At 41.9% G+C, this 26,002-nt stretch overlaps 1 protein-coding gene across 9 annotated transcripts in view; it reads right to left on the reverse strand.

The window, feature by feature from the left end:
* Positions 1–26,002, reverse strand: part of BICD1 (BICD cargo adaptor 1) — a 144,380-nt gene that overhangs the window by 50,035 nt on the left and 68,343 nt on the right. For all 9 annotated transcript variants that reach the window (XR_015945896.1, XM_035126582.3, XM_060279954.2 and 6 more), the window contains exons 4-6: positions 10,580–10,732; positions 4,242–4,679; positions 652–1,743 (exon numbers count right to left, since the gene is read on the reverse strand). Coding sequence is in view for 8 of the 9 variants with exons in the window: in XM_035126582.3 (XP_034982473.1) it covers positions 652–1,743; positions 4,242–4,679; positions 10,580–10,732 (1,683 nt within the window). In the remaining variant the exon portion in view is untranslated. The remainder of the gene's footprint in view (positions 1–651; positions 1,744–4,241; positions 4,680–10,579; positions 10,733–26,002) is intronic.

Raw genomic sequence — 26,002 nt, forward strand, 5'->3', positions numbered from 1 at the left:
TTCTGTCCTCCCAGCTAAGGCCTCCAAGGCAAAGGAAAATACATCTACCCAGTACCTAGATTTCTCCTTTTCCCATAGGACTGCTCTACCCATGTTATACTGCAGCAAAAAAGTAGCTCAAGTCAAAACCACACTAGTCTTTTTTAACATGTGTGTGTATCCACTCAGGTCTTTACGAACTCTGAATAATTAACTATTTCCATGATTCCATAATACTGTACACATTCTTGTAAAGTGCCTTAGTTGAATTGGGATTACATGAAGGAGCTTGTTTGAAGTTTTGAGAAGGTCTGAGTTGACCCCAAGCAAAAGCAAAATATGATTGGTTCCCCAGGCCTCTGGAATTCAATGCAATCTTGAGTGCATGCCACATTTATATTATGTAGAATGCTCAAATTTGTTCAATAAAAACTAAGTGAACTAAGTTCACTGATGCAATAAATTAATTTTATCTGTTTTATCTGGGTTAAGAGTACCTAAAATAAAATAAATTATGTGAGAGGCCAACAGAAAACCAAAAGAAAGTCTGTGTTTTATGGGAACTGTACGTAGGTTGCCATAAACATAGGCTTACCTGAATTAAAAGTACCCTTAAACTTGTTAATTAAAACACATACCTTCCTAATGGCAGATGGGCAGTTAACAGCTTACCTGCTTGTTGGCTTTCAACACAGCCCTTAGGGTCGCTATCTGCTCTCGTTTTGTACTCAGCAGGGACTTCAATTTCAGTATTTCTTCCATTAAGGCCTCCTTATCCTTATCAATCATAGGTACTAGTTCACGGGCTGCTGCACGCTGCCGAGACAGCTGCAGCGACCGATCTACAGCCTTCTGCAAGTGCTTGATTTGGTCCCTTATTATGGCATTCAGGTTGTAAATATTCATCGGTTCTTTGCGAATGTCACTAGTGTCGGAAACTGGGGAGGAAGGGGGGGCTGTGATGACTGGAGAAATTGTGGGTGTCTTTGTTGGACTTTGCTCTTTGTTGGCTTCTGCACTCTCCCTTGAAATCTGCTCAGTCGGTGTCCTCACTTCTATTGGAGATGCCATCCCTCTCCTAGCCAGCCGTGGGGACAGAAGCCCCCTTGGGTCATCAGGTCCCTTGAGGCTCCCACTTCTAGTAACTCTGCTTTGCCTGTAATAATCTAGCATAACCCTATTAGGAGTTTCGTTGTTACACAAACACACGTGGTGATAGAGCTGAGCCAGTTCCTCACTGAAAGTCACCAGCTCATCCTGGGCTGTGTTGAGTGTATTGTGGTTCTCATTTGCAACACCTGTAATTCTTTGCAAGTCTTTTTCCATCTGCATCATCTTCTCATGGCTATCCTTAGTTGACTTTTCCAGGTTTGTCACCTGCTCATCATATATCTGGATCCTGCTCTCATACTTCGCCTTTTCTTCGGTGTAGTTTTCAACACATTTATTGTATTTCTCCTTCAAGGCCTTTATTTCAGCTTTGAGGTCAATCACCTCCGTGACAGCTACTTTGTATTTGCACTCTAGAATCTCCAAGCCATTGATGTCCACTTCATAGTCATGGGTTTCTTCCCCAGAATCCCGGCCTTTCTCAAAATCTAGCTCCTTCAATTCTTTGTTGCTCTGTAAACCCCTCATAGCGTTGACATGCTCAGTGAGCCTGTGGACCCGTTCATGTTGCTCAGTAAGTGCCCCCTTTGTGTGTTCCAGCTGAGTCTGTGACTCCTGAAGATTAGCCAGGAGAATAGCTTTCTCGCGCTCCACCTGCAATAACCCAGGGAGAAAAATATTAATGTCTCAAAAAAGAACTTGGGTGCAAAACTAACTGCTCAGTACCCATCGGTACCTTAAAACAGACCGAGCCTAGCAACTGGCACCTCTACTACTGCTGAGGTCAGAAAGTTCCTCCTCCTAAGAAATCACACAGTATCTTACATTTTGCAAGAAAGTTGCGTTTTGTTTATTTAAGGCATTTGTATGATGGCCTTCATAAAAATACATCCTAGGTCAGTTCACAATAAAAAACACACTAAAATAAAAGCACAACAAAAAAGCACAAGTTAAAAAAGCACCTTCCAGGTACACCACAACTTCAAAGTCAATTGAAACAGCAAAATGGATGACTTAGCTTCAGTGCTTAAAATATAGCTTCCTTGTCCATCAGACCTAAAAAATAATTTCATTTAAAATGCCAGAGAAACATTGTCTTAACCTGTATCTTTGCTGGTTATTATGGTGGTGATGGTGGTTGTTCTCAATCTCATTCATGTCATTTATAAAGCAATTGGTATTGTGCTAGCAAAAGTAAATAAACAATTCCTTCTTATGTTCTCTGTTCATGGGCCCAGTGGCCCAGTTAAAGCATATTTATAATTATATGGCCCAGTTAAAGCATCATATTTATAATTATATTTATCATAACTATGTGAGCAAGCAGCATTGCTGGCGCACACTACTCAAAAGCTGCCACAATGCTCCTCTCTTGCTCTTGCTGCAGTTGCTCCATGGACAAAATAAGCAAGAATCTGGCTTATGTTGTCTGAATCCAGGCTAGTGGTTTGTATCCTCCTTGCTTCCAGTTTCTTGAGCCCAGATTCGGATGACACAACATGTTGGCCTGCAGCTTGCTTTGTCCACCAGAAAGGGAGCAACATGAGACCCTTTCTGGGCAGTGTGCATTTACATGCTACTCATTCATGTGAAACCATAGTTTGTTTTAAATTATGGTTTAATGTGGCATGCAAATAAGCCCATATTTGTTTCACCAGTCATAGGCAACAATATTTTCCAAACCTGGAAAATTTTAGTTGAGATATGCACACCATTCCAAGTACTTTAGATATATTTTAATAGCAATTTGAGGGGGAAATGCCATTAGACTAGCAGAGTTTTATTATTATTTTAAAGGAAAGAACAACAGCAAATGAGCTCTATCAAGTGTGAGTGGTGCAACTTGTTTGATGAGATGTAATAAAACCAAACCTAATTAGTTTAGTAGATGGTGGCCATTATTATTTCAAACCCCATGACACATAAAGGATAGTAATTTATGGAAATGTTAGGTGAATATATAATTAGGAAGAGATAATTAGGAACAGTGTTCCTGGCTCTAGGCAATAATCTTGATAGGTACTACATTTGTATTACCGTACTGTTGTCATACACAAGCTACATAGGCCTTGTACTGACAATCTACTATAAAATACCGTAGTAATCTATCTTGTTCCATGCCACCACAATCTCAAAGTTCTTTGGATGCTTTGTTGGTTTCTTAATGGCCCATCACCAGGCTATCACCTTATGAGGAAGTTAGCCTTGCTTAATTAGCTAATTCCAGAGGAATTAAGTCTAGCTTAATTAGCTATTACAGGTTACAGGTAGGTAGCCGTGTTGGTCTGCCGTAGTCGAAACAGAATAAAAAAATTCCTTCCAGTAGCACCTTAGATTTGTCATTGGTATGAGCTTTCATGTGGTATCTGAAGAAGTGTGCGTGCACACGAAAGCTCATACCAATGACAAAGTTAGTTGGTCTCTAAGGTGCTACTGGAAGGATTTTTTAAAAAATTTTTTAGCTATTACAGGATTTAGGTGTCCAACACACAGCTTAATACACACAGGTCTGTCCTAATACAAATAACTCTAATACACACTGGTCTGGCTGGTCTAGCCATTTCCCAGTTGTAACACTGGGAATTTAAGAGTGTCTAGCACCCACAAACTCATAACGATACATGGTGAAACTTGAAGCTCATCTGCTTCTATGGAAAAGTAATTTAAACTGTATGTAAAAATCAAAAATTATCCTAACTTTATAAATATATGTATCTGCAATGTTGGGCTGTAAGTAGGTGGAGTGGAGGGACAGGATTGCACAGGAGAAGAATTCAGGGAAGGCTGCCTGAGGATCAGGATAGCTAAAGGAAGTAAGGAATTGTATGCACAGGCAGCATAGGAGGAAACAGTAGATGGCAGAGGTATATATAGTTGAAGAAAACTTAGACATAGGGCACAGGAGAGGAGAGAAAAAAGAAGGCAAGATAAAACAGAGAGGCATATGCTTGTCAAAGCAGCACAGACATGAAATTCTGCATCTGTCATTTTTTCTGTCACTATAATGGGAAAAACCACATCTGGTGGTTTCTCCTATGCAGTTACCAGAACTACAAAGCACCCTACCACCAGGTGAATGCAAAATGTAGCTGGGCCCAATATCTGGTACATTATATGAAACTCCCTTTTTAATGGTCCATGTCAAATGTTACCTGCATGAGCTGCTGTTTCAGTTTTTGCATTTCAGAGATGTTGAGCTCACTGAAGAGATCTGAGACTGGGTGCAGCGATTCTGCTTTCCTAACTGTGGGAGTCCGAAAGTCACCATTCATTTTCATGTGGGGTCCATGAATGTGTCCATTCATTTTGTCATCATTATTAGGTTCATTCCCATCCTCTCCAAACTTTAATCCATCTACCGAGATATTAATATGGTTATTATACATGCTATCATTTAGATTGATATACTGGGAGAGTTCCTTCCTCAGATTGTTCTTTTGCTCTCTCTCATTCTTTAACGTCTCCAGGGCTTCCTCTAGCTGATGGTCCGCAATCTCCTTTAACCGGATGGCATCGTCTAGCTGGCTATTAAGCAATACAGTTTCTTCCTCAAATCGTTTTATCTCGTGTTTCAGGCCTTCATATTCAACCTGAATTAGGTAAGATAAAGAACATTCAAAATACTAAAAGTTGGATTTACAAACAACCTGCCATTTGCTGCATCTGTTAAACTAAGGTACCAAAAAGAGAGAGAGAAAAAAAAGAAAGACTGAACATACGTACTTAAAATTACTGGATGGAGAAAGGACTCAGATTCTACTGACTACCGGTATATAAACTGGTCAGTAGAGAGATGCCCTGAAACCACTGTGATTCTGTTGTAACTTAGTTCTCTGTTACATCTTTCATAATGATGATTATGTAGTGCAACCCAAATCGGGGGGAGGTTAACAGTTTTTCAGAATAAACATTATCAGGCATATTTCATGAAATTTACCTCTTAACTAAAATGTATAGATTTCATACCATCAAATGTGACAAGGTATTTTTTTGTAATTTAATAGAAAATCCAAGAGGTTTCAGGTGCTTATACATGTTGCTTAGCCCAAGACTTACAAACATATATGGAAAAATGTATTAACTCAATCTGTAGAGCATAAGACTCTTAATCTCAGAGTCGTGGGTTTGAGCCCCACATTGGACAAAAAGATTTCTGCATTGCTAGGGGTTGGACTAGATAACCCTCATAGTCCCTTCCATCTCTACAATTCTATGATTCTATGACACTATAACCAATTTTTTTAACTTTGAAGACACAAATGAGAAATACATGTTCACTATATAAAAACATGATTCAGGGAATATTGAGGGAGAAAATTGCTCAAAAACACATCAGGTAAGTTGTTGGGGGATTTTTTTAAGGAAAATGTTGTAACAAAAGCAACTGAGAAAAAGGTTTGAATGAAAATACTAATTGAGACATACATATGACTTATTTTGTCAACCATCTTTTTCTGTATGTTAAGAATGGCTAAATAAAAAAATTGGTTAAATAAAATGTTATGAATAAAAGCAGAAACAGCAAAATAAAATTATGAGAAGGTAAAGGTTTGAAAGATTGCATAGAAATATATAAATGTTCCCTGGAAACTACATGTTCAAAATCCCTAGTCAAGCTAATCAATATTCATTTCTAATGAGAGACAGTTGGCTCTTTGCAGGCAGGAGAAACACAAATTAATTCCTTTGTTAAAGATACAGCATATATTTATATACTATTCAAGTAAGACAATTACTATATAATGAGTAATCTCAGAAGTTAATCAGCTTTTTATGTATGGTATAATTAGCAGTGGGTTGTTTTTTTTGCTGAAAATGGGAGCAATTTTCTGTGTAACAAAAAAAAGTGATTAGAAATTGTCCGTTTTTACAAAAAGAAAGAAAATGAAACACAGACTCTGCGTACAATCTGCTATTTGTGTTTAAAGGGTAGAATAATGTTGGGTAGCAATTACTTCTAAATATAGTCTGGGTTTCAAAGAGCTATTTTAGGCAAGTGTAAGTACCTTCATGGATCCCTTCATGATCCCTTCATGGATCAATGCCTTGTCGTGGCGAAGGGGCTTGAATAACTCAGAGAAGCTATGAGCTATGCCATGCAGGGCCACCCAAGATGGACAGGTCATAGTGGAGAGTTTTGACTAAACGTGATCCACCTGGAGAAGGAACTGGCAAGCCACTCCAGTATCCCTGCCAAGAAAACTCCATGGACAAAGACAACAGGCATATAAAAGTTATGACGCTGGAAGATGAGCCCCTCAGGTCGGAAGGCGTCCAACATGCTACTGAGGAAGAGCGGAGGACAAGTACAAGTAGATTCAGAGCTGATGAAGCGGCTGGGCCAAAGCCGAAAGGACGCTCAGTTGCAGATATGCCTGGAAGCGAAAGGAAAGTCCGATGCTGTAAAGAAAAATATTGCATAGGAACCTGGAATGTAAGAACCATGAATGGAGGTAAGCTGGATGTGGTCAAAAATGAGATGACAAGAATAAATATCGACATCCTGGGCATCAGTGAACTAAAATGGAAGGGAATGGGCGAATTCAGTTCGGGTGACTATCATATCTACTACTGTGGGCAAGAATCCTGTAGTAGAAATGGAGTGGCCCTCATAGTCAACAAAAGAGTGGCAAAAGCTGTAATGGGATGCAATCTCAAAAATGACAGAATGATCTCGATACGAATCCAAGGCAGACCTTTTAACATCACGGTAATCCAAGTTTATGCACCAACTACCGGTGCTGAAGAAAGTGAAATTGACCAATTCTATGAAGACCTACAACACCTTCTAGAAATGACACCAAAGAAGGATGTTCTTCTCATTACAGGGGATTGGAATGCTAAAGTAGGGAATCAAGAGATAAAAGGAACAACTGGCAAGTTTGGCCTTGGAGTTCAAAATGAAGCAGGGCAAAGGCTAATAGAGTTCTGTCAAGAGAACAAGCTGGTCATCACAAACACTCTCTTCCAACAACACAAGAGACGACTCTACACATGGATATCACCAAATGGGCAGCATCGAAATCAGATTGATTATATTCTCTGCAGCCAAAGATGGAGAAGCTCTATACAGTCAGCAAAAACAAGACCTGGAGCTGACTGTAACTCAGATCATCAGCTTCTTATAGCAAAATTCCAGCTTAAACTGAAGAAAGTAGGAAAAAGCACTGGGCCAGTAAGATACAATCTGAATCAAATCCCTTATGAATACACAGTGGAAGTGAGGAACAGGTTTAAGGATTTAGATTTGGTGGACAGAGTGCCTGAAGAACTATGGATGGAGGCTCGTAACATTATACAGGAGGCAGCAACGAAAACCATCCCAAGGAAAAGGAAATGCAAGAAAGCAAAATGGCTATCCAACGAGGCCTTACAAATAGCGGAGGAGAGGAGGCAAGCAAAATGCAAGGGAGATAGGGAAAGATACAGGAAACTGAATGCAGATTTCCAAAAAACAGCAAGGAGAGACAAGAGGGTCTTCTTAAATGAGCAATGCAAAGAAATAGAGGAAAACAATAGAATGGGGAAAACCAGAGATCTGTTCAAGAAAATTGGAGATATGAAAGGAACATTTCGTACAAAGATTACCATAATCAAGGACAAAAGTGGTAAGGACCTAACAGAAGCAGAAGACATCAAGAAGAGGTGGCAAGAATACACAGAGGAATTATACCAGAAAGACATGGAGGTTTCGTACACCCCAGGTAGTGTGGTTGCTGACCTTGAGCCAGACATCTTGGAGAGTGAAGTCAAATGGGCCTTAGAAAGCACTGCTAATAACAAGGCCAGTGGAAGTGATGATATTCCAGCTGAACTATTTAAAATTTTAAAAGATGATGCTGTTAAGGTGCTACACCCAATATGCCAGCAAGTTTGGAAAACTCAGCAATGGCCAGAGGATTGGAGAAGATCAGTCTACATCCCAATTCCAAAGAAGGGCAGTGCCAAAGAATGCTCCAACTACCGCACAATTGCGCTCATTTCACACGCTAGCAAGGTTATGCTTAAAATTCTACAAGGCAGGCTTAGGCAGTATGTGGACCGAGAACTCCCAGAAGTGCAAGCTGGATTTCGAAAGGGCAGAGGAACCAGAGACCAAATAGCAAACATGCGCTGGATTATGGAGAAAGCTAGAGAGTTCCAGAAAAACGTCTACTTCTGCTTCATTGACTATGCAAAAGCCTTCGACTGTGTCGACCACAGCAAACTATGGCAAGTTCTTAAAGAAATGGGAGTGCCTGATCACCTCATCTGTCTCCTGAGAAATCTCTATGTGGGACAAGAAGCTACAGTTAGAACTGGATATGGAACAACTGATTGGTTCAAAATTGGGAAAGGAGTACGACAAGGTTGTATATTGTATCCCTGCTTATTTAACTTATATGCAGAATTCATCATGCGAAAGGCTGGACTAGATGAATCCCAAGCCGGAATTAAGATTGCCGGAAGAAATATCAACAACCTCAGATATGCAGATGACACAACCTTGATGGCAGAAAGCGAGGAGGAATTAAAGAACCTTTTAATGAGGGTGAAAGAGGAGAGCGCAAAATATGGTCTGAAGCTCAACATCAAAAAAACCAAGATCATGGCCACTGGTCCCATCACCTCCTCACGAATAGAAGGGGAAGAAATGGAGGCAGTGAGAGATTTTACTTTCTTGGGCTCCTTGATCACTGCAGATGGTGACAGCAGTCACGAAATTAAAAGACGCCTGCTTCTTGGGAGAAAAGCAATGACAAACCTAGACAGCATCTTAAAAAGCAGAGACATCACCTTGCCGACAAAGGTCCGTATAGTTAAAGCTATGGTTTTCCCAGTAGTGATGTATGGAAGTGAGAGCTGGACCATAAAGAAGGCTGATCGTCGAAGAATTGATGCTTTTGAATTATGGTGCTGGAGGAGACTCTTGAGAGTCCCATGGACTGCAAGAAGATCAAACCTATCCATTCTTAAGGAAATCAGCCCTGAGTGCTCCCTGGAAGGACAGATCGTGAAGCTGAGGCTCCAATACTTTGGCCACCTCATGAGAAGAGAAGAATCCTTGGAAAAGACCCTGATGTTGGGAAAGATTGAGGGCACTAGGAGAAGGGGACGACAGAGGACAAGATGGTTGGACAGTGTTCTCGAAGCTACGAACATGAGTTTGACCAAACTGCGGGAGGCAGTGCAAGACAGGAGTGCCTGGCGTGCTATGGTCCATGGGGTCACGAAGAGTCGGACACGACTAAACAACAAACAACAACAACAAGTACCTGCAAGTGTAAGTACCCACAAGCATGCAATATCACAGATTGCTTCCGAGACTCCCTTCACATAGCTGCCAAGTCCGGATCGTAAAGATCCGGGATCGGCAGCGCGCGCATAACCGGAACTTCCGGTGGCGCTTCGCCCTTCTATGGGCACCAGAAAATGGCGGCCCCAGCGCCGGAAGTCGCTTCCGCGCATGACCGTAAACACGTAAAAGCGACTTCCGACGCCGGCGCCGCCATTTTCTGATGCCCATAGAAGGGCAAACCGCAACCGGAAGTCGCGTCACGCAACTTCCGGTCATGCGCGGAAGCGACTTCCGACGCCGACATTTTCTGGTGCCCATAGAAGGGCAAAGCGGCACCAGAAAAATGGCCGCCGGGAAGAAGCAAATTAAAGGGACAATGCCGGGATTTTCCGCCAAACGGGAGACCGCCGGGAAACGGTAAGAAAAAAGGGGTTTTCCCGGCGGATACGGGATACTTGGCAGCTATGTCCCTTCAGTTTTGGAAATGTTCTCTCACAATCAACTGCTTCCTTCTTTGGACCCTGCATAAGCTTCTGGCCCAATTGGCTTAGCAGCCAACTCCCCACCCATCTTCAGAGTCTGACACTAAGGCTTAATGATGCTTCACAAAGGGGTGGTAGTGGGCCAGAGCTAGCAACTGCTAAATTGACGTCAAAACATTTAGCCAAACATCACTATACACCCAGCTCACAACCCATGGCATTTTAAAATATCTTAATGGAGCAGAGCTGTCACATTATAGACTGTAATCTAACCATGTGGAGTAATCAGATTACTATTTTCTGTGGGTTCAGCATCCACCACTTACATTATATTCCATATTTTAAACCATTAACATGATTTTGTGGCACTGGTCAACAGTCACTGGTCTTCAGCTGGAGGGTCAGAACTTACCACTGAGTTGCAGGTTGGCCAAATGTGGGTTGCAACAGCACTATGACCATAGAAATGTATGGTAATAAAATTAAGAAATAAAGCTGCTTCCAGCCCAACTATATAGATGCCCTTTTAAACCAAGAGATGCCAGGCACTGAACTTGGAACCCTCTGCATGCAAAGCATGTTTTCTGGCAATCCTCCTTCAACAGTATATTCTGTTGCTTGCTTCCATTATCTGGTAATGAATGTATACTGTATTCAAAAATGGTATGTAATTCAGATGTTGGTATTGTTCCTTTTGCAACCTATTTCTGAAAATCCAGTCAGTGCTCACCTGGTTCTGTTTCAGCGTGGAAACCAACTTTTGCAATGTAATATTTTCTTCTTCAAGTTCTGTATAGTCCTGAAGGAGTCTTGCCTCTCTGAACTTGTATTCTCTTATCTCATCTTTCATCCGAATTCTCTGCAGCTCTGCCATTTCATTGCTCTGAAAAGGAGAAAGAAACGAAATATATTGTCATTGTTTCATTTCCAGTGTTACAGGAATTTTAAGGTCATATATATATATATAATAAATGTTCATAACTGTACAAGGCAAACACATACATAAATATATAAACCACATTCTGGAAACAGTACAGGAAAACACACTCAGATTTCTGCTGTAGACCGTTCCTTCTGTGATGTATGTATGATGTATTGGGGATGTCTTGAGCTACACTGGGGAGGTCTTGAGCTATATAAGAGTTTGCACACCAATGTTCTGGGTCCCTCTTGCCTCCTGCATGTGGTTGTGAGCACCCTGTTGCAACAGTTAATAAAGATCAGGCTTACTAACTGCTTTGCTTCTCAATATTCTCTGGTTGGCCTCTGTTATTTTCTCCTACCAATAGAGAACCTACAAAAGGATATGGGCTCTTGGGTACCCCATAAGGGGAAAGGAGCAGTTTTTTTTCTTACAACACCAGCAAAACAGTAATGGTAAACTTAGCATATACATAAAAATCTGTTCAACCAGACATGCCTGCTATTTATAATGCCACTTTATCTCCACAAACGTGGAAGGAAAAACAAGCAGTATATCCTTGATTAAACTTTTCTCTTGAGCTGAAAGAATCACCTCCTCCCCTTCTCACAGTTTTTAGAATCTCATTATTTTCATTTACTGAATAAAGGATGTAATCAAATACAATTACTAAGTGTTTTTTCACTCCTCTAAGGGTTTAAAGTAGAACAATGAGCAATGAAGTCTGTCCTGCAAAGATAACTACTAACAAACTTGACAAAGGAATGCAAGTTCCAGAGCCCAGCAATTTGTGTCTCAGTGTAAAAGTAAAAGCCTCGTGCAAAATATCAAACATAAACACTGGAAGAAAATTACTTCTGTTCTATGTGGGCTTATTTCTCAGCACCAAAATGTATTCTTGCTTCATGCAAACAGCCAACAACAGCAAGTAGGACACTGTCCAGGGAAGACACAAACTATTTTTCAAAGGCCAAAATATCACCAATGCTGTTCAGAGTAATGTAAGCATGACAGGAGGTTGCACCCTTTTCTTTTGTTCACAACTGGATTTGGGAGTGTAGCACAGTGGGATTAAGCTCTCTTTGGCTTACTCTTCTTTGTGACATCCTTTGTGACATGAATTTAAAGATCAGACTTCCTGACTCCTGGGCTGCAATAATTGATAGTGATTGGCATTACACACTGTTGTTGTTGTTTAGTCGTGTCCGACTCTTCATGACCCCATGGACCAGAGCACACCAGGCACTCCTGTCTTCCACTGCCTCCTGCAGTCTAGTCAGACTCATGTTGGTAGCTTCAAGAACGCTGCCCAACCATCTTGTCCTCTATCCCCTTCTCCTTGTGCCCTCAATCTTTCTCAACATCAGGGTCTTTTCCAGGGAGTCATCTCTTCTCATGAGGTGGCCAAAGTATTGGAGCCTCAGCTTCACGATCTGTCCTTCCAGTGAGCACTCAGGGCTGATTCCTTCAGAATGGATAGGTTTGATCTTCTTGCAGTCCATGGGACTCTCAAGAGTCTCCTCCAGCACCATAATTCAAAAGCATCAATTATTTGGTGATCAGCCTTCTTTATGGTCCAGCTCTCACTTCCATACATCACTACTGGGAAACCATAGCTTCAACTATACAGACCTTTGTTGGCAAGGTGATGTCTCTGCTTTTTAAGATGCTGTCTAGGTTTGTCATTGCTCTTCTCCCAAGAAGCAGGCGTCTTTTAATTTTGTGACTGCTGTCACCATCTGCAGTGATCATGGAACCCAAGAAAGTAAAATCTCCCACTGCCTCCATTTCTTCCCCTTCTATTCGTGAGGAGGTGATGGGACCAGGGGCCATGATCTTGGGGTTTTTTATGTTGAGCTTCAGACCACATTTTGCGCTCTCCTCTTTCACCCTCATTAAAAGGTTCTTTAATTCCTCCTCACTTTCTGCCATCAAGGTTGTGTCATCAGCATATCTGAGGTTGTTGATGGAAGGGTTTTCACAGGGTAATTACAAATTACCTTGTGAAAACCCTTCCATCAAAATTTTAATTGCCCTAAACAAGCAGATTTCCTCCTGTCAGACAAAGATGCTATTGTGGTGTAAATTAAGCTAGGGATTTATGACACTTCTAACCTTTTTACCCCAGGTTTCTGGATAAACAAGAAAGGTAACATCAAGCACACCTTGTAAACAGAATGGTAATCTGATGGTCCATCCTGATTGAATGTTTAAGCTTTTAAACAATAAATATATCTTTAAAGCTTTTTAACTTTGTGAACCTTACACCCTTTTAGAAGATCCCAATATTTTTAATCTTTAAGGGCTGTGAATGAATTAGGGAAGTGGTTCTCAATTAGCTAAACATTGTGGATGCTATTTTTCAAATGCCAAGCCATGGACCTCCTACTTTTGAAAATCTCTATAATAGTTTTTGTTATGTTGAAGTGAGTGGGCATTCCTGAAGTTATATACCTGAGAAGCATATGCCCATTTCATGTACCCGTGGCCTACGCCCACTCACTTCAATGTGACTGGTGTGGTGCCACAGCGCCCTTGTGGTCTGCAGACCACCCATTGGGAACTACTGAATTAGGGCATTAGGATTAAGCATGTTCATGGTTTCATGCTTATAAATCCATATCACATTAATTACTTCAATTCTGAATGTTTCCTCTACCCCTGCCGTAATTATGTTATTGTTTCAGATTGAATTATTATGGATGTGGATTCCTGGGCTCAAAATAACTTAGATACATCATCAAGGCAGTGCACAGATGACTCATATAAATAGCAACATGTTTTAAGTGTCATGTGTGAAGTCCATATACGTGGAGGCTCTTAAGAGTGTAACAGAAAGGTCCCTGCCCCAATGAGTTTACAAACTAAAATTAGACAGCAGGGGGACACCAAAAGCTGCTGCCAGTTTGCACAATTTCTATTCAGTTGAAACTCCAGTGCTGGATCAGTTTGGTCTTAAACAGATTTAAATACTTGCTAAAATCTCACCCATCAGTCTGACATTCTAAAACTCTCATCTCTTATTCATATATTCATAATAATATGATTTATAAACCACCCTTCACCATAAGGTCTCAGGGCACATTACAGCAATTTAAAATATAATATTTAAACAATTTACATTTTCCTCTCTCTACTCCCTTCCCTTGCATGTCTTATCCCTGAGGGCAGAGTCTGTTCTCTTGTTTTGATTTATGCAATTTATTACTATGAAAATAAAAATGATACAAAATAACAGCAATAAACACTTTACATGGATTTTTAATTTCACCTGTGTCATGTTTTCAGGGTGTGGTTGGGAACAAGTAAAATTTCCCTTTATTTCTTTCAACAACAACAACAAAGATTAATGCAATCATTGGTCTGCATCTCTGCTGTTTTCACAGTTCTAAACAATGCAACATAAATCTGCTGTGACTGCTGCCAGAGGTTTGGTTCACTTTAAATATTAATATGACATAGAAACAAAAATACTCTGTGCAAAAACATTTCTACAAAAAATGTATAAATCTTGTCTGAGAAACTGGTCAGCGCTTGCTGGCTATATTCTGGCCACAGAGAATACCTGCTTTATACTGGAAGAGATTCAACACCAGCTCCACAACATTCTAGTTGTCATCATTATCATAATTTTGAAAAATCAACTAGCTTGCATGTATCAGATAAAATGCTTCCTGTATCGCAAGGCATGTGATGTGTTGAGTTTTATTGATTTCACACAAGTATGCAGCCATCAGGGAAGATCAAGGCCTTCAAGGCCAATTAAATTCTACTCAGAATAGACCCAGTGTAACTACTAGACCTTTGTGAAAGAAAAACCAAGCCTTCACACTAGGAATAAGGTAAAATATTGTTCAAGACTGTTTATTAAGGCAAGGCAATTGCATTGAAGAAGACCCCGTTAGCTTACTTACAGAGGTTAACAACTTTTATAGGGATGGCAGTGTTATCTTTGAAAGTTAGCTTTCAAAGAAAAACACAGGAAAACAACATTGCTGGTCAAAACCCTCAATCAGTTTTCCATACTCCTTTCACCTTTTCAACTTCTCACCCCCTTCATGCCGACTTTCCCCCTTATGGGGTACCCAAGAGCCCATATCCTTTTGTAGGTTCTCTATCAGTAGGAGAAAATAAAAGAGGCCAACTAGAGAATATTGAGAAGCAAGGCAGCTAGTAAGCCTGATCTTTATTAAAGCTGTTGCAACAGGGTGCTCCCCACACACACACAGGGGGGGGAGACCTCGAGCAAAGGCGCATTTATATAGAAATTTGAAATTGCCCACCCTGGAGAACAAGACCACCCCCAGAAGCATCATAAATACATCACAGAGTTCCTTTCTGCCACACCATTCTCTTCTGGACTATAAGCATTTGTTTTTCTATGCCCAATTCCAACCACGGTCCGACTGTACCTTGCATACTTTACAGTAAAACTGCCTCTCCACATTTACTACCCAACCTTTGAACTTGGAGAAAACCTCTCCCTTATGTTTATGGGGAAAACCCAGCAAAACTTTGTAGCATCATCAATTATTGCAAGCACATACCATGAATTATCCCTGCCAGGTTTAAAAGGACCACACACAACAGGATGTACCAGCTGAAAAGGTTTCTCGCTGACTCTTTCACTGTGAGGATAAGGACCTTTGTAGCTTTTAACTTGCTTGCACACATTGCAGTCTAAATATTTGTTACAACTTTGCAGATCACAGCCATCACTTAACTTTGGCATCTTTATCACACTTCGCCAATCAGAGTGACCTAGACGTTTGTGCCATAAATGCAGACACTTCTTGTGCAATGCCTCATTTTTACAACTAGGCTGCACGTCACTACTGCCTAGTACAGAATCTTGGACACTGTCTTTTAACACAAATAAACCACCCTCCAGCAAAGCCCTCCCCAATATCTTGCAGTCTTTCTGTATCTCACAGTAACTGCACACAGAAACCAGACTGCATAAGACATGATGGCTTGACAGCCATCTGTCAGGAATGCTTTGATGGTGTTTCCTGCTTGGCAGGGGGTTGGACTGGATGCCCCTTGTGGTCTCTTCAAACTCTATGATTCTATGATACAGGCATTGGATTACTTTGCAACGAAGGTACACACAGAACATTGTCCAACTGTGTGCGCAGACAAGGGATGAAGACAGATCCTGCAGATCTCACTTCAGACTTCCTTCCATCCGCTAACACAACCTGCTTGCGTGGTGTAGAGGCCTTCTTGATGAACAAAGCCTCAGACGTAACCAGATGCCTCGAACTGCATCGAGTCAACAACCCATGCGTTGTGTCGTTCATCTTCTGGACACTTGTCCACTGCAGTGATGAACTGCACTGTCTGCTTCGACCAGCCTCGCTTCTTCTGCTGACGATGTCTCTGACCCTCGGAACCTGCCGCTTCTGGACATGCTTTCCGCAGATGTTTTGTAGACCCACATCAGTAGCAGTGACGCACGGCAAATGCAGACTTCTCACTGATAGCTTCCCGAAAATGCATAGACAGCTGCTTCTCTTCACTACCAGCGTTTTTGACAGACCAACTGCCCGGCAAAACACTAGAACTTGCCGGCTGCCTGCACTCCCGCTTCTGCCACTCCTCAAGCAACCTGCCTGTGACAAAGTCCATAGTCAAATCCCGTTCTCGCATAGACTCCAGCGAAAGAACAAGATTGTCCCAACTGTCAGGAAGTGAAATTAAAAGAATGCAGACCTTCTCTTCTTCTGGTAAATTACAACCTCTATCCTGAAGAGCCCGAATTTCATCTGCAACTCGTGGAGATGGTCCTGCATCAACACTCCCAGTTGAAGTAGTGATTTATACAGAGCCTTGCGGATTGACAGCTTCGAACCCGCCATCTCACACACATGGAGATTTCGCAATGCAACTTACACAGCCTTCGCAGAACTGCACTCACGCACATGTGGCAACTGCAAATCGTCCAGCGCCAAGACAATAGTAGCTCTTGCCCTCTGGTTCCGCTCCAACTCCTCGGCATCAGGCTTTGAAGGAGGTTTAGCCACAGCATCCCAGAGTCTCTCTGTAGCGTAGCTTGCATTCACTGAGACCAGAGCAAGTAGTTGTGATTATTCAGCCGCTTGAAAGGCACCGCAAATGGATGAACCATGTCTGTGTCAGTCAGCATTCAGTCGCCCTCTAAACACGGGTCTGCCGCTGATCAGCTCTTAGCATCAACACCACGACACTCTGCCACCGATCACCACCAGCACATCCTCACCAACTCCTTCACTAGGAATCTGGGAGAATTCAGACCCTTGCGCCCACGACTTGGCTAGCACCTCTCCATGACCTGGATGCACGTCACCAGCACCAACAACCTGGACACCGCAACCTGGACTTGCAGAATCTGGACCCCATAACCTGTTGATGGATCTGGACCATGCACTCTGCTACCTTCTGCGAGGAGGTGTAATCCAGGATGAAGACTCAGGAACAGAACTTGCTGAACAGTAACTTGAGTTGTACTGTAGTTGTGTTTATTGTATACAGCAGAGTAAAGCACAGCTTTCTACAAGTTACTTATATACACAGACTCTATACCAGGCGTCGGCAACGTTTTCTGGCCATGGGCCAGATCATTCCCACGGATGATTGTCCGTGGGCCGGACATGCGCAGAAGCGATTTCCAGCGCTGAGCTGCCCATGTCCAGGGCGCCGGACATGGGCAGCTCAGCGTCAGAAATCGCTTCTGCGCATGCCCGGAAGCCAGAAATTGCGCCTGCGCAAAAGCAGTTTTCGGTGTCTGGGCATCCGCAGACGTGGTTTCTGGCATCTGCGCATGCACAGATGCCATTTCTGGCACCACTCAGCGAGTCCCCGTGCTGCACTGTGCCGGTTTAGCACAGTGCATAGGGGACTTGCCGAGCAGGCGGCTCAGTGACCAGGCAGCTCGTGGGCTAGATAAACGGCCTCCGTGGACCGGAGGTAGCCAACCTCTGCTCTATACATAGCTCTCTCATAATCCAACACACTCTTTACACTTCAACTAACTCCAATATACTCCAACTTACTCCAACACCAGACTTGCTGTGTCATGCTGCTTATCAGGGAAACTTTCAGCCAATCACAGCCTGTTGCTAGGCTTCCCTGTCTCTAGGCAGACTTTGGCTTCCTGCCAACTTACTAATTGCCCACTTCAAAGCTGCGGTTTCTCACAAACCTTAACATGGATCCATTTTGTTAGCTGCCTCAAATTTATCCATTTAATGATGCATAAGCCTTAACTCTGCAACTTTGTTTCCCTCTCCTTAGGATGGAAAGGGAGGCAAATGCATGATTGTCCAGAGAGAACAATTACAGGACAAACCCAGACAAGATCTACTGCTGCGGTCCGTAGTAACCCAAAACTAATCCTTTTGTCAATGGGTCCTCCAGAATTATAGATGGAATAAGCCGAACCACTGGACCTTTGGTGTAGTGCACAGATAGCTGAACTGATTGCCCTAACAAAGGCATGCCACCTAGCTGCAAAGACATTAACATTTACACAGATAGCAAATATGCCTTCAGAATTTGGCTGGCTACTGGTCAACTGTGGAAACGAGGCTTCATTATCACTTTTGGGACAAAAGTAGCAAATGGACCCAAAGTATTGAACTTGTTAGATACCAACTTGTTAGACACTATCCAGTTTAAAATCAGGATGAAATTTCGAAAGACTCTTGTGTGGACAAAGATGGAAAGGCATATTATTGTTTAATATGAAGGAATGGTTGCTGAAGTTGTTGGAGACAAAGTTGACATGTATGAGAAAAAATATTGCTGACATTTATTATTAATAATAATAATTAGATAACCCCTTTTGGATTTTTAGTGGAAATAGGAATTAATCTATTTGGGTCAGAAGATTGGGAAGATATTGCCTAACAGAAAGTAGGTGATATCCAGCATTAGTCAGAATACACCCATTTAAATCAATTATTTCAAAGGAAAGGGTCTATTCTAGCTAATATTGGATGCCATCCATCTATATAAGAAGTTGGTGCACCATGCTAAAATATGATAAACAATAATTTAACAATGTCAACGTCAACATTGTCACCTTGGTCTTTCTATAAAAAACAACAACCCAACACATAGGGAAGCTGTGAAAGGCATATATATATATATATATATATATATATATATATATATATATATATATGAGAAGCATTTGTCACGCAAAAACTCATTGAATCCTGAAGCTTAACAGTGGATTTGACCATTACAATGAAAGAGTGAGACCACTGTCTGACCTCCTAATGACCCTGTGTCCTCTTCCTGGATGCTGACTGGATTTGGCTGTTGAGAATGGCTAAAAGTAAACAGCTTTGCTGGCGCAGAACCATACATTTAAAAAGTCATTAAAGTGGAGTGCATGGGTTTCTCACTATTCACAGAACAAACTATTAGATTGGATGATGAGAGCCAAGAACCTATTTGCAGTATCATGAAAGTGCCAAATTGATAAAGAGTTTTAGGGTTTCAGTCAAAGAGGGAATCAAGGTATAAAGTATAATATTCATGGAGAATGGAATCCAAGCACACATTGTAATGCATAGCATTGTCTCTTTTGCCTTTATCATTAGGACATCATTTTCTCTTTGGTATAATGTCATAACTGCCCCAGAAAAACAGGCAAAGTATTTATTTTCATTTCTGTTTCATGAAAAAATATGCGAGTTGTATAATAGTAACACAAACTAGAAGCCAAAGTGGTGTTTGTTCAGTGGGAACCAACACAAAGGAAGTTCTTCATGGGTGCCATTCACAGAAAGAAGAAGGTGTCATTTTAGGGGACACTATAAGAAAAGGAAACTATGTAGCCATTTTGTTGCTGTAAGAGCTGTAAAGTGCTGAAGTAAAACACTGGTTTTCACCACAGTGGCATCTCAGGTTAAGAACTTAATTTGTTGTGGAGGTCCTGAAACTGTTCTTAACCTGAGGTACCACTGAGGTACCTGAGCTAATGGGGCCTCACACTGCTGCTGTGCCGCCACCACACGATTTCTGTTCTCATCCTGAAGCAAAGTTCTTAACCTGATGTACTATTTCTGGGTTAGCAGAGTCTGTAACCTGAAGCGTCTGTAACCCGAGGTACCACTGTACTCTATTCTTGTTGTGCATAGTTTTGTAGAGGTTGCAGCAATGAATGCTTCACTAGCTTTGTTGGTAATTGGTAATAACCTGTTTTCACTCTAGTATACCAAGTAAGATAAAGTAAGAAATTGCATTATGATAAAGAAAGAATGAAAGCTTGTTCTCACAGTGTCTGTTAGCAGCACAGGAAAACACTTTGTTTGAGTAACCTCACCTCGCAGCGAGTCAGTTATATGTTCTTGCAGTCATGCACAGCATGTGGATTTTGTCTCATCAATACAAATGTAACTTTTTCAGCAGATGCTTAAAGCCAGCTCACAACATGGGCAAAGCTTTTCCGCTGCTGCTATACACTGTTTGGAGCTACAGTACTGAAGCTGCTATACACTGAAGTTGCTATGAGAGGGGGTTGGTGCACGAGGGGGTTGGTGCAGGAGGTCAAATACACAACAAACAAAAGAGGGATAAAAAAACCCAGCAAAACACAGGAACAGTGGGGACTTTAGAAGCCATCCAGATTTGTGAAGCATGGTAGACAATGCGTTAAAACTTTATCTGATCTGGGCAGATAACTGTACAACAGCTGCTGGGCTTGCAAAAATTTAAAAAAAGCAGCCACTGGAGATTCTGGTGTGTCTGCAGGTTAGAAGACAGAATTAATGAACAGAAAATCTTCCATGATGGGAATGTTAATTAGTTCAACTAACACTATACACCTGGTTTCAAAGATAAAAGTATGAAGGGGAAAGAGGTCAGAGGATCTGTCTTCTACACAGTATGTGCTTTGCCCTTCTATAAGACCTTATTCAGCAACAATTATGGGATAGTTGAGCTTGAAATGGGCTTACTGTAGCTCCAAACAGGAAGGGGAAGAATGGGTATTTCACACGAGGAAAGAGATTCCAAGTACAGTGGTACCTCGGGTTACAAACGCTTTAGGTTACAAACTCCGCAAACCCAGAAATAGTACCTCAGGTTAAAAACTTTGCTTCAGGATGAGAACAGAAATCGTGCTCCGGCAGCGCGGTGGCAGCAAGAGGCCCCATTAGCTAAAGTGGTGCTTCAGGTTAAGAACAGTTTCAGGTTAAGAACGGACCTCTGGAACGAATTAAGTTCTTAACCAGAGGTACCACTGTAGAATGGATATCTCTTTGCACAGTTCAAAATCTACTTTGCTCTTTGACAGCTGATTTTGGCCATCTGCACTGATCTGTTGTATGGGCACAATGGGCCACCAATAATCTTCTGCTTTAATAATGGAATATGTGCCCATTTTGCATAAATAAGACCAATTTAGCCATTTAACAACTTTACTGAAACTTCAAAGCATGCAAGCAACAAATCAAAGATAAACTAAAGAAAGATAATTGATTACATAAACAATAGTTTAAATATCATAGTTATAAAGTTCTTTTTCTCTACTACTGTTCAAGAAAGAAAGATGTAATGATATTACAAGGAGGGAAATGAACATAACCCTCCAAAGGCTATCAATCATCCAGGGCAGTCTCGAGTAGGCCGGGGACCCTGGCGCTGAGGGGCGGAGATCGCTCCAGCACCCCCGCCCTCGCAGGGCACAGGATGGTTTCTGCGCGGCTTTGCCGCACAGCGCCCCACCTACCAGCCTGGCGCCCTGGTGCACCGCGCCACCGGGGCTCTACCTAGAGCCGGCCCTGCAATCATCCAAACCTAAATTAATAATTCTGTGGTTGAAATATTCCTACCAATGTTATAGCAATTAAAATAAAGGTTACATCAAAATAAGGTAGCAACTGAATTGGAAGATTAACACACTTTCCTCTTAATTTGGTGTAAATTATTCATAGTTACCAGGGTACAGCTTTTAGTCAAATTTCAGTTGGAAAACTGGTGCAGGCGAAAAAGTTATCCTACTTCCCCCAGTACTGTAGCGTGATTTCAAACTACTCCCTCCTTTAGTTACCATTTTTTGTTTGTTTTTAAAAAAGTGAATGATTCTATTCATAGATCTCCTGTCCCACATCTAGTTTGGCTCCCAAATGTTAGGCAACATTTCACTCCTTCATTTGGAACATTTTAATAAAACAGTACTGTAACATAATTATTATTCTGGTCTGGGGAAAAACTAGTACTCCCCCCCCCCCAATTACACTACCGTAGATGTAAAAGCATTGGGTAGTTTGCCTCAAATTGTAATTACTCCCAAAACATGGACACAATGACATCTGGATGTTTGCAAATCAACATTTCAGATTAACAACAAGCAGCTGTTCATCTTCCATCCTTTTCATATTTCAATGAGCGCATTACCTCCTCAAGCTCTAAATCTTAACAAAACAGCAACATCTAAATTGCTCAGTAATAGGTATGTTCCTTGCTTCTATCGCAAGACAGAAATGGGGGACCAACTAAACAAGGAATAAAGGATTCAGAAAAACCTCTAGGGGTCAAACAGTCCAATTAGCTTCTCTGAGACAAGTTATATTTCTGAGGTCTGCAATCCAACAGGATAGAGTGGAACCTCAGTTTACGAACACCTCGGTTTACGAATTTTCGGTTTACGAACAATCCTAACCTGGAAGTTAGTAAACCGAGGTGCCCGGGGCCTACTGAGCATCTGATGCCTTCGGGGAGGCCGGGCCTTCACTCCAATGCCTCCTGGAGGCCCAGAGCGAAGGCCCGGCCTCCCCGAAGGCATCGGAGCGAAGGCCAATCCTCCCCGAAGACACCGGAGTGTCCGATACCTTTGGGGAGGCTGGGCCTTCGTTCCAATGCCTCCCAGAGGCTGGGGAGCGCTTCTGCGACTGGGCTGCAGCCGCAGAAGCGCTCCCCGGCCTCCGCGAAGGCATCGGAGCGAAGGCCCGGTCTCTGGAAGGCATCGGAGCCGGGCCTTCATTCCAATGCCTCCCAGAGGCCGGGGAGCGCTTCCGCGACTGGGCTGCAGCCGCGAAAGCGCTCCCCGGCCTCCACGAAGGCATTGGAACGAAGGCCCAGAGGACGGGCCCGGAGGAGCCGGCCCGGACTGCTTTGCCGTTGCCGCTGCTTGCTCCCGCTGCCACCTGAGCACCCCTCGCCCATAGCTTCCCAGCCCCAAAGTTAGGTAAGGAAAAATAAATGTTCTTTTTTTCATTTTTTAGGGGGTCTTTTTCATCGTCTAGAACAGATTAATCCACTTTCCATTACTTTCAATGGGAAAGTTTGCTTTGGTTTATGAACACCAAAACAAATGAAATCAAACAAGGGAGTGAAGAAAAAGGAACAAGAGTCTTAAGCACTATATACTATATCACAAACTCAAAACGGCTTTCCAAAGTACCAAGAAATATAGACAATTGGACATGTTTTATATTATCATTATTATAGGAATTCTCAGGCCTTATATATATAAAATAAATGTTCATAAATGTACAAGGCAAACACATAAATAAGTATATAAACCACATGTCTGAAATAGTACAGGAGAACAATCCTGAAGCCATTTAGACTCTCCCAAATTGACCTCAAATATTTCTCTGCCAGGAAGAAGAAATGGGAAAAGCTTTCCAATTGTCTTTGGACTGTAGGGGCTTACACCTCCCTGTAAATACAGTTTGGCAAGTATCTGTTAACCTGAGCATACTATCAATATGCATAAGAGATTCAGAACTAAGTATGTGCGGACAAGGTGTGTGAGAGAACTGCAGTCAGCACGCCCTTGGAGTGCCAATGTGTCCATGTGCATTTGTTTACAGTGTTGCACTGGGATATGTTTGCTGTGCGTGTGTATGTTGGCAATTGGCAATGCACGTGTGAGGCAGGGTGCATGTGCATGGTATATGGTATGTTGGCATGTGTTTGTGGCCACAGGGTTTGGATGCAGTGGTTTTTGCACCAGCACATTCCTGGTATCCACACAATAATGAGAATGGAAAGTCTGAATTACTAAGAATGTCCATTTAATTTACTTTCTGCAGTGTGCCCTGCGTTCACAACATTTACAAACAGCAGAAATAGAGCAAAAACACTAAAAGGCACTTTCTTTAGGATCTCATGTGAAAACAGCGCAAGCATAGGCAATCTCAACTCACCAATCTACAGAAAATCCCAAGGATTACTTCTGGAAATAAAGAGCCAATAAACAATGTATCATTCATTCAAAGCAAGTAGGCAGGGAGGCTTCCAGCTAAGTTAATTGACCTTTGAGGGAGAAAATGCAGCTTTCTAAACTGCAAGAAATGATGCAACCAATATGTTAAACAGCTAACTGCTTAAGGCACTTTGAGAAACAGTGAAAACACTCAATGCAGATGAGGCACTGGATTTTCTGGTGAAAAAAACATTTCTGAAGAAAATAAACTTTGACTATAGGATAATTCTGATCTGAGAAAGAACAGGGGCTAGCATAACCAACCAATCTCCTTTATTGGTATAAAAAAAGTGCATCGTATACATGGATCAGAACACAGCACAGTTAACAAAACATAGTAGGAGATACTTTAGGATAAAACTGGCCAGACATCATGAGGAAATTTCATAGCATCGCTCAGAAATCTTGCCACATTCTCCACAATGTCATTACTACGATTGTTCAGCAGATAAGACACTCTGGAAGAGTCAGTGCAATAAATCCCCCCTTCAATAAGGGGGCCAAATACTTATCATATATTTTTGCATGAAATGGGCAATAAAATAAAACGTGTGTGATGGTTTTGACCTGTTTTGTGCCACAAGGGCAGTACGGTATCTTTCAGGTTATGGGATTTTCAAGAATCTACCTGGCAAAACTGCAGATAGTAAGATGTTAAATTTTGTGAGAGAAAGAGCTCTGTGTAGGTGGGGATCATAAATAAAGCTGATGTAAATATGGAGTGTCCTGGCCAAACGAGGGTGGAATTCCCAACCCCAATACGGAACAGGTTTTGTTGGCTGCGCTGCAAAGGGTTTGGAATTCAATATCTAGGATTCTGCACTTGATTGTCTGAAATGCTTCCAATTGTGGGAGCATAAGCAGTGACTCGAGTGATAGGCCACAGGTTCTGATTTTGCTCTCAATGCAAGGACTAGCATATCATAAAAATGGACTTGATATCAACCATTTTTTGAGGACCAAACTAGATGTGATACAGGCGTTTCATGACTGGAATTTGCAGCATCTATTTATTTGTCAAAAAAAACACCTGCAAGGCTGGGATTTGGGTAGATTAAAGCTATGATGAAGCAGAAGTCTAAAACATCTTGGAAAAGAGGGAACTAACCACAACTTGGATGATTTAGCTAATGCACAAATAATTTGTATGCTTGTTGTAACATGTAAAATGAAAAGATGTGTCTATTGTCATGTCTGGGGCATCCAGGTTGGCCACACCTACACAGTCACTTCATGTACAAAGACACTTGTGAGAACTGTTGCTAGAGGAAATTGCTGCTGATCTTTATACACCCTCATACTGGTCAATGTATGTGGTGGGTTGCCTATAAAAATGAGCCTGGACTGGAGCCAGATCAGAGCACCAAGGAAGTGGACAAGCACACACAGAAAGCATAATGAAAACCTGCAAGTACCACCATGAGTATTTGACTCTGCTCTCTGCAAAACCAAACAGCAGACATGGCCTTGGTTGTCTGGAGACTTGATTCATCTTTGTTCTATTCTACTGGGGTCTAAACCAGAGGGACAGCACATGACCAAAATAGGAGAGGGGGGAAATCCTCTGTGTAGTGGTAGCATTCCAGGGATTTATTGTAAGAAATCATGGATTTATAATCATGTGTGTGGTTGAAGAGGATGATCTGAGCTTCGTGGCTCCCTTGATCAGATTTCCACCTGGGTTATAGAATGTATGATTTGTGATATAAATTCCTTGGGATGTTTGTAATCTCCATTTCTCTTTGCCTGAAAATCACGTTTCAGTCTGGGTGCAAGAGAAAAAGCATCTGATGCCATTTGTCTTCCAGCTGTCGTAAACATTTGGTGTTTATTTGGCCAAAAGGGGCATTTGCAGTTCTCTCCTTCCTGGCAAACCTTTCAGAGGTGATAAATCCTGCTTCCTTGAAGTTTTTTGAATTTCTGTGGTGTTTTCTAATGCTAATAAAAAAGATCTGAGCGCTGAGGGCGGGATGCACTTACGCCTCAGAGTTTGCTGGACAAACTCTTGTCTCTCTTCGCTTCCT

The sequence above is a fragment of the Zootoca vivipara genome, chromosome 9 (genome assembly GCF_965207765.1).
Source record: "Zootoca vivipara chromosome 9, rZooViv2.hap1.1, whole genome shotgun sequence".
NCBI classification, from domain to species: domain Eukaryota; kingdom Metazoa; phylum Chordata; class Lepidosauria; order Squamata; family Lacertidae; genus Zootoca; species Zootoca vivipara.